Below are 9,984 nucleotides of genomic sequence, written 5' to 3'. Positions count from 1 at the left end.
AAGCATAAAAAAAAAAAGCAAGAAATGGGCGAGTAAATTAAACATGAAGCACTAGACAAAGTGGCCAATTAATCAAATGTAAAATTTACACATTTCATATATATATATATATATAAAGTTATGTAAAACTAATTTTATTAATAAATTAATTTACAAATGGACCGTAATAAGTTAAAAAAAATTAAGAATATATGAATCCAAAAAGTTATGAAAAACAAATGCTGATTCAAATTTTTTAAAATAGAAAGATAATTCAATAATGTTATCTAGTTTTCTTGAGAGGAATTTGATACAAAAGGCCTTTTGATGAGATAACAGCCAGCAGCATATTATAAACACAATTAATAGAGCATTTTGGGTATTTCAATCAACAATAAAAATAAAAATAAAAATAAAAAAAAAAAAACGTAACCCAACTATTTCAGTACAATGACCTATAGTAAAAAAGAAGAGGCAACAAACATTTAGGGGTAAGAAAGAAGATTATTATTATTATTATTATTATTATTATTATTATTATTATTATTATTATTAGACCTATTGATCAAATAAATTCAAGCCTTTACGTTGAATGCTAAATGTCTAAAACTTTTCATTTTGAACAATTTAATAATAATTTCAAAATTAATGAATTTTTATCCAATATTTAAAAATTAATTTAGAAATTTTGACTTTTTACACCTAGATTGTTATGTGGAATACCATGTCACATTTTTCTTTTTCTTTTTTTTATTTGATTTCTCTCTCTCTTTGTTTGCATTATATGCATTTGAAATGCATTTATCATATTCTCACCGAAGGAAATTGCATAAGTCAATGGCTGAAAAAAAAATTAATTCATTAAAATATAATAGAAACAATTGAAAATATATCAATAAAGAAATATAAAATGATACAATGAATCAGGTGAAAAAAAAAAAAATGAAGCCAATGCCTCCAAGCAAAAATATAGGAACTCTACAGTGAGTGAACCTGAATCAAATAAAAAAAATTAGAAATCGCAACATGCCATGCAACTGGCAATTTATGTGTAAAAAGTTAATCCCCAAATATTTAATTTTAGATAAAAATTATTCAATTTTTTAATTTTGAAAATTATTATTAAATTATTTAAAATTAAAAGTTTTAAATATATACAACAACCGACATCAAGGATTGGATTTATTTAGCCAATAAGCCTTATTATCATTACATGGAACACACACAATAAGGATAATACATTATTTTTGACAAAATCATGATAATTTTGTCAAGACACGCTAAACACTTTTCACAAGTGATGTAAAATCCTGAAGGACCAACCCCTATGCGTGGAGACACCTAAAAGATGGTAAACATCACCACACCATACTCAAGCACAACATTTTTTTTTTTTTGACAGGGAATACATAGGACGGGGACAACACACACCCTTTAACAAAACTATTTTGATTTTGTTAAAGACATGTTATGCTATATATCCTATACAGACACACTTTCAACCGAGATTTGAGATTCTGAAGGACCAAGAAGAAAATTACTTAAAGTGCACAAATATACTTCATCCAACTTTACAATGCAGTCTATACTGTATCAGCTGGCCGTGGAACACACTGCCATCCAGTACAATGTTGGAGAGTCTTTTTAAGCTTGGCAGTAGGAGCTTCCACCGTCCACTCGGGGTAGTACTCACTGGGATGAAACTTACAGTGTTCTCCACTTTCTGACATTAACCCTGCTTGAGTTCCAGTCGTAAATAAGTCTCCTTCAGACTTAACGTAGCCAGTCCCTGCTTTCTCCTTGTCAGGTGCCTGAAAAATCATCACTTAGTTGATGATTTAATTTCTGTGTAAGGGAAAAAGATCTTACAACGTCATCTTAACTATCTTCTGGTCCACCTTTTTCACTTTCTCTCGCATCTAAGGTAGCACATCCATTCAAATTATACTGGCTTAAATTATTTCTAGACAAAATTAAAAAGTACGAATAATCATAATGGTAATATCTGAACTTCGCAAAATCACTTTTGGCATGAACTTAAAATATTTCTGAAGATTCCAACATTATGGTGTCCTTTTACCAACAAGATCAATTGAACTTTAAAAGAATCAGCCATTTTCAGCAGATTGTGAGGTCATTTCCAATAGATTATTAGCAATTTTGAGACTCTCAGACGTGAATAAAATTTTATGCTAGTTATATCTTAATATTTTTCAATACTGATTAGATAGAACAGGAATGAATTAAATGATCATGAAAAATTAAGGCTTTTATAGTTGTGAAAAATAATGTAAAGGGCTTGCCTTCTCAGTAAGATACTTAAAAGCAACCTTCTTCTCTCCTGCTTCGTAAATGTTGCACTGGGAGTATATCTGATGGCAAAAGATGACCAAGAGCATGGTGAATGATGTTGCATACGTTAAAAAAGAAACGAAATAAAGTATTATCACCTGAGATTCTACACTGGCACAAACAGCATAAATGCCCCAGTTCCTCGTGTAATTATTGTATAAATGTACTTTGGCAAATCTAACACGAGGGTGCCGCTGACGAGTCCCATCAAAAAAACAATGGTGAATGGTTACCCGAATGCATCTGTCACTGCTCTGGGGTGGATGACCTCCAATGAGAATTGTCTTGTCATGCTGTGAAAAGCGGCACCTGAAAATAACAGTTAAAAGACATGAAATGAAATGTTGGTTTGGGAATGGGGTGTTTGGTTGTAAAGGGGTGGGGAAGGAAGCGAGAGGGCTATAGTTCCTCTATGCGGGGGATTTAGTTCACCTTGAAATGGTAATATCGGTGCTTTCTCGTGTGATATCTATCAAGCCATCATCGTAATCACGAAGGCTACAACGATCTATCCAAATGTGCTTGGACTTGGGTTTTATCTGAATGCCATCAACGTCATCTCCCCTTCCCCCTTCCAACTCTAGATTGCATATGATAACGTGCTCGCATTCCTTCAGCCTCAAACCTTTGCCAGTGAGTTTTACTGTTTGACCCCGGCCATCAATAGTTTTATAAGAAGAGACACTCAAGAATGACCTAAGATGAATTGTGCCTGACACTTCAAAGACAATCCATAGTGGCTCTTTCCTCCGGCATCCGTCTCTAAGCGATCCTGGACCATCATCTATAATCACATAACAATTTATATAAGCTTGCTTTGACTACCAATCACAATGATCTGAAGAAGCTAATGATTGTCTGAATTGGCTACATAATTTGGACCAGAGGATCAGGGCAGTTCAAACCCAAACGTCTCACTTGGTCAAATTCAAGCAATAAAAATAAGCTTTCTAAAACTCCAATAAAGCAAAATGATGTAGCCAGAGTTCATAATTCCTAAATTCCAACCATGCATTCCAAAACATCCCATTTAAATGATGACGCTGAAAATTTTACACAAGCTAGTTTGTCATATGATGCTTCATCAATGCTTCAATAGCTCCACTAATGAATATAGTTGTCACAAACAGCAAATTCTAATCAACCATCTACTGCAGTTCCATTGTAAACATATAATTAGTTCACATTGCAGCGCTGCATAATCCATATCTATACATATCCATATAATACACGAATACAAAGTAACAAAAGTGTTTCTCTCTGTTTTTATTTGGTAATCTCCTTTGCAATTTTTCTAAAACGGTATTGTAGTTCTGTAGTACAAGGGGAGAAAACAAATAAACTCTTCTTATTCTCCTTATCAATTAATCTAAACCCATTGTTTATTTCTCACACATAAGAACCAATACCTTTTTCTACAATAACATTCAATTGGATGTGTTGAAGTCTCCTTATTGAGGAAGTCACTAATCTTCTTATCTGTTTTTGCATATTTCTCTCAAGTCTCAATGCAGCATCTAACCCTAAAAGTCGAGACTCGCCATACAACCTCCCTGCAAGGTTTCTTAGATTTTTCATCCTCTTTGAGGTCACTGGGAGCTCATCTCTCACTCTAATTCTCTCTCCCCACCCTGTTTACCCTTTTAAAGAGAAAAAAAGCCCTAATCACTTTCAATTTTTCAAAATGCTTTACCAGATGCTCCTTTCGTCTTTTGATTTTTTAAAGGACTACCAAAACCCCTGTTTTAAACTCATTGCAATGAACAAGCTTCCTACAGGTTTGCATTGGAACTTTCTCTTTTTTTTTTTCTTTTAAAGAAAAAAAAAATAATTGCAAAGAGAACGGTTCTTGATATTATGCTATTTAGCCTTTCATTTCTAGTTGAAGTTACATATACATAAATTTTTTATGCCCAGCATGGAGAATTTTTAATAGCCATGGCATATAAGAGACGAGTTGTTCCATTTTTCTCTCTCATGGCATGATTGTAGTTTTTCATGGCCTCTAAAATAGCCAAGCTTGCCTATCTCAATCATGGACCTTCTTTTGAGTTATTTATGATGGCATATGGTGAGTCATTAATGTTTTTGCAGGAGCTTTCTAATTGCAGGGAACTTGGAAACAACATTTGGAGTTATGTTCAATAATAAGTTTTGCTGATAGTAGGGATAAGGAATTATAGCAGCAGATTGTCATGAACTAATAATCCTTTTGGCCCTTGAACCTCTTATGTATCCTTTTTAATGGAAAAGTTGTATTTAAAGGAGAGAGAGAGAGGTATGCAAATTGCAAGGTTAATAAGATACTGTATTTGTGACTAAAACTAAAAGCAAGTGCTTAAAAGCTTTGCAAATTAAACTAAATCACATAAATAACACAGCCACTAGAAAGTCTGCAGACTGCAATCAGGCTACCTTGCTAACAAAGGAAGGACAACTAACAACGGTTGCATTGAAAAGGAAATGAGGTAGGTGGATAGAGGGTAGGAAAATTTTTTTTTAAAAAAAAAAAAAAAAAAAATTTGTTTAAATTTATGTCTGGTCTCCTCTGACTTAGCATTTCAATGAGTTTCAGAATGGTAACATTCATATACTTTGCATTGAAGGTGATGAAAAAAAAAAAAGAGGTACCTTTTGTCATATGCAACAAAATGAAACTCATAATTATGCACATGCATGTTCACTCAAGGAATACATTGTATTTTTATAATAAAAAAAATAATTCTGAAACGGTGAGTTTGATTTCTGCTTTAACAAATGACTATCAAAAAGAAATATATCTCCAAAACTGCTACTTTCAGTGTCATAAAAAATATAAAATATTCACATATTAGACAAACACTAACATGTGTTTCTCCAAGTGTGAATGATTATTTCAATATAAAGTACTCAACATTATTTAAATCTGCAATTCTCAAAATACTATTTTTCATTATAATATTTAGTCAACAATTTGAACAAAGTTTGAATATTTAATTCATCAGAATGTACTTTATTTTAACCTCAACCTACCATCAAGCTTAATTCTTAATATAACGAAATTTTATCACCATTCTCAAAGCTTATGATTCTTTAACTGCCCAACAACAGTACAGCAACATCACCAATAGTCTAATGGCATAATTAGAACAAACATGTCAACTACGAATTAATTTCCATAGAAAACAAGAAAGTAAGCACTAAGAACTAAAATCCACAGAAGTTCAAGAACCAATTCAAACACTCAATCACAAAATCCTGAAAATCATCAGTAATTCGAAATTACATAACTCAGGACAAAATGCAAGAGAGAATGAAAGTGACCTAATAAGGAAGTGACATGATAAAGGGGTCCGCGGACGCCTCCAATGGCATGGCGACCGAAACCCTCGGCTTGGCCTGCAAGGGCTCGCAGGTTGCAGTCGACGTGAGCGTAAGGCAAAGTGATTACCATGGTGCTCGGGGTTTGGTTGTGCGGAGGCTGGGCTGAGCTGGGGACTTGCGGTGGCTGTTCATTTATAAAGGGTGAAGCAGCTGGTAAACCGCCGTTGGGGAATTTGTGATGGCCGTGGGAGTTTCCCATTAGTGAAAACGTTAAAGATGAATTAATTTCTCTTCATAAAAATCAGTTGATTTTGCAATTTCACGTTTAAGGGAACAAATTTGTTTATAATAAAAAATAATAATAAAATAATAATAATAAAGTTTAGGATGCCATTGTATGTCAGTAATTAATTATTCAGTTTCTGTTAATTTGTAAATCAGCTTTTCTTTAAGAGAATAAAAGCAAAGGATAAACCCACAAAGTATCGGAATTAAATTGTAAAATATTTCTTTAATAAATATAAAATTTTATTTCTTAATTAATAAAACATTCAGTGATTATTAGGCTCTGAGTGATCTAATGTTTCAAGTCCTTCAACCTGTCGCCTTCTGACTCAATTTGGTTTACTAGTTATTAGAGGGGTGTTTAATTCACCTGTTGAGTGTAGCTGATAGTTGATAGACACCCAACGAAGTGAATTAGAGTGTTTGGTAAGTTTTAAAAAATAAAGCTGATAGCTGATGGGTAGCTGATATGATACCCATCAGCTGTAGTTTGTATCGATTCTATTTTTAAATGGCATGTTGGGTGAAGCTGATAGCTGATAGACACCCAAACAGGTGAACTAGAGTATTTATCAACTCTATTTTTAGAGCTGTTTCTCACCGGCTGATAGCTGATTTGATTTTATTTTTTTATTTTGACCATATTATTTTTTTTCATTTAACTCGAAAATTAATACTATTAATACTTTTATATTTTTTATTTATAATTTTAATATTTAATTAACACATTTTAATTTTGTTAAAATATTTTTTATTAATAACATAAAATGTAAAATATTTATTTATATCTAAAAACTTAAAATTAATTATAAGTTTTTTCTTTATCAACAATAATAATTACTTTATTATTTTATCTATATTTTTTAAATTATTTAATTATTTTTTAAAAAATTTAATTATTTTCTTATTTTAATAATAAAATAAATAATATAATATAATAGATTAATAATTATATTTTTATTTTAATAATATATTAATTTAATAATTGTATATTTAGTTTAATAATAAAATAAATAATATAATATAATATAATAAATTTATAATTTTATATTTATTTAAATAATAAAATAAATTATATAATATATACCCTTATTGGTCATTTCACATATCAACAGCAACAGTTAAACATAATTTTACCAAACATTTAACATAAATCAGCTATCATCACTACTGCTTATCACTATCACTAATAAATGTTATCACCTAATAGTTGTCATTTGTATTCAGCTTAAACCAAACGCACTTAGGTATTTGGTTCACCTGTTGGGTGAACATGTGAACTAGAGTGTTTGGTAAGTTTTAAAAAATAAAGCTGATAGCTGATGGGTAGCTGATATGATACCCATCAGTTGCAGTTTGTATCAACTCTATTTTTAGAGGGCCTGTTGAGTGAAGCTGATAGCTGATAGACACCCAAACAGGTGAACTAGAGTATTTGGGGGGTGTTTGGTTTACCTGTTGATAGACACCCAAACAGGTAAATTGTGATGTTTGGCAAGTTTAAAAAAATAGAGCTGATAGCTGATGGACAACTGATATGATACCCATCAGCTGCAGTTTGTATCAGTTCTATTTTTAGAGCTGTTTCTCATCAGCTGATAGCTGATCTGGTTTTATTTTTTATTTTGACTATATTATCATTTTTTATTTAACTTGAAAATTAATATTATTAATATTTTTATTTTTTTATTTGAAATTTTAATATTTTAATTAACGTATTTCAACTTTGTTAAAATATTTTTTATTAATAGTATTAAATATAAAATATTTATTTATATCCAAAAACTTAAAATTAATTATAAATTTTTCTATTAACAATAATAATTATTTTATTATTTTACCTATATTTTTAAAATTATTTAATTATCTTAAAAAATAATTATTTTTTTATTTCAATAATAAAATAAATGATATAATATAAAAGATTAATAATTATATATTTATTTAAATAATATAATATATTAATTTAATAATTATATATTTAATTTAATAATAAAATAAATAATATAATGTAATAAATTTATAATTTTATATTTATTTAAATAATAAAATAAATTATATGATATATACCCTTATTAATCATTTCACATATTAACAGCAATAGCTAAATATAATTTTACCAAACACTTAATATAAAACAAATTATCATCACTATCGCTATCACCATCACCATAAAGAATAGCTATCACCAATGCTATCAGTTGTATTCAACAGTTAATCCAAACAGGCCCTTGGTAAGTTTTAAAAAATAAAACTGATAGCTGATGGGTAGCTGATATGATACCCATCAGCTGCAGTTTGTATCAACTCTATTTTTAGAGCTGTTTCTCACGGCTGATAGCTGATTTGATTTTATTTTTTATTTTGGCCATATTATTTTTTTTATTTAACTCGAAAATTAATATTATTAATACTTTTATATTTTTATTTATAATTTTAACATTTAATTAACACATTTCAATTTTGTTAAAATATTTTTTATTAATAACATAAAATGTAAAATATTTATTTATATCTAAAAACTTAAAATTAATTATAAGTTTTTTCTTTATCAACAATAATAATTACTTTATTATTTTATCTATATTTTTTAAATTATTTAATTATTTTTTAAAAAATTTAATTATTTTCTTATTTTAATAATAAAATAAATAATATAATATAATAGATTAATAATTATATTTTTATTTTAATAATATATTAATTTAATAATTGTATATTTAATTTAATAATAAAATAAATAATATAATATAATAAATTTATAATTTTATATTTATTTAAATAATAAAATAAATTATATAATATATACTCTTATTGATAACATAAATCAGCTATCATTAGCTACCAGTTATCAGCTATCAGCTATCAGTTAACAGTAATAACTACCAGCTAACAATTATCAGCTGTATTTAACAGTTAAACCAAATAAAACCTAAATCGGTTCATTCTGATGTCAGCCGGTAAACCGCCGTTGGGGAATTTGTGATGGCCATGGGAGTTTCCCATTAGTGAAAACGTTAAAGACGAATTAATTTCTCTTCAGAAAAATCAGTTGATTTTGCAATTTCACGTTTAAGGGAACAAATTTGTTTATAATAAAAAAATAATAATAATATAATAATAATAAAGTTTAGGATGCCATTGTATGTCAGTAATTAATTATTCAGTTTCTGTTAATTCGCAAATCAGCTTTTCGTTAAGAGAATAAAAGCAAAGGATAAACCCATAAAGTAACGGAATTAAATTGTAAAATATTCCTTTAATAAATATAAAATTTTATTTCTTAATTAATAAAACATTAAGCGATTATTAGCCTCTAAGTGATCTAATGTTTCAAGTCCTTCAACCTGTCGCCTTCTGACTTGATTTGGTTTACTGATTATTAAATCGGTTCGTTCTAATTCAGCGTAAATTTACAAAAGAGACGATTTATGAATGATGATAAATATTTGCCATAATTTCATGTTTAATTTACTAGCTTTTCATAACATTTAACAATATTTAGAATGAAAAAATTGAAATTATGAAAATTATTTGCAAATATAATCTCATATTTAAAAAGATTAATTTAAAACTTGAATTCTAAAATACCTTTTCTTTGTGTGGACAAAAGCAGGAGCTCCCAGCAAGGAAGCAGAGCCGAAGGAGGAGACCGTAATTGATGAGCTCCCAGCAAAATCTGCTAGCCAATATGTTGAGCCATTCGCTTCTCGTTGCAATGGCCATCCTCAATCCTTGAAGCAACGCCCACACCCAAAATTAATAAGAAAACCCTGAATCCAATTTTCAGAACTATCCCTAAGCAAACCACCACCATATGCATGACCATAAATAATCTAAAAAATGTAAAGAAATAGTATTTTAAAATACCTTTAATATAAATAATGTTCTAATTGATTTTGCTTTTCAAAAGTAAAAATTTTTAATAGATATATTGAGTTTGCCTTCAATTGTTTAATGAGTCACATGATTATTGAAGAGATTTGGGGTAAGATTTTACAAATCTTGGCTAGATTGCGTTCTAAGATTTGCTGAGACTTTCATTTATAATGGTGGGGCCAAATT

The 9,984-nt window shown here is 29.1% G+C and overlaps 1 protein-coding gene across 2 annotated transcripts; it reads right to left on the bottom strand.

Annotated features, from left to right (window-relative positions):
• Nucleotides 1–1,132: 1,132 nt before the first annotated feature.
• Nucleotides 1,133–9,751, bottom strand: LOC110651339 (probable pectate lyase 4). Of its 2 annotated transcripts, XM_058144682.1 has the most exons (6): nucleotides 9,511–9,751; nucleotides 5,635–5,844; nucleotides 2,764–3,115; nucleotides 2,430–2,640; nucleotides 2,283–2,351; nucleotides 1,133–1,790 (listed from the first exon to the last, which is right to left on the bottom strand). In XM_058144682.1, the coding sequence occupies exons 2-6, from the start codon at nucleotides 5,762–5,764 to the stop codon at nucleotides 1,563–1,565; spliced, it is 990 nt and encodes a 329-aa protein (XP_058000665.1). In that variant the 5' UTR covers nucleotides 5,765–5,844; nucleotides 9,511–9,751; the 3' UTR covers nucleotides 1,133–1,562. The 2 variants fall into 2 exon arrangements, with proteins under 2 accessions (XP_058000665.1, XP_021662331.2); XM_021806639.2 differs by lacking the exon at nucleotides 9,511–9,751 and having other exon boundaries at nucleotides 5,635–5,911.
• Between the last annotated feature and the right edge of the window lie 233 nt (nucleotides 9,752–9,984).

This window comes from Hevea brasiliensis, chromosome 3, assembly GCF_030052815.1.
Source record: "Hevea brasiliensis isolate MT/VB/25A 57/8 chromosome 3, ASM3005281v1, whole genome shotgun sequence".
NCBI lineage: Eukaryota > Viridiplantae > Streptophyta > Magnoliopsida > Malpighiales > Euphorbiaceae > Hevea > Hevea brasiliensis.
The sequence above is the reverse complement of the archived record's forward strand: the minus strand, read 5'-3'. Positions and strand labels throughout refer to the sequence as shown.

Excerpts from the sequence above, each read along its gene's own strand:
- LOC110651339 (XM_021806639.2), bottom strand. The coding sequence starts at position 5,893 with ATGGGAAACTCCCACGGCCATCACAAATTCCCCAACGGCGGTTTACCA. Across the intron at positions 2,352-2,429 it reads GTGCCAGTGTAGAATCTCAG|ATATACTCCCAGTGCAACAT; the intron begins GTGATAATACTT and ends TTTTGCCATCAG. Across the intron at positions 1,791-2,282 it reads TTAAGTATCTTACTGAGAAG|GCACCTGACAAGGAGAAAGC; the intron begins GCAAGCCCTTTA and ends ATGATTTTTCAG.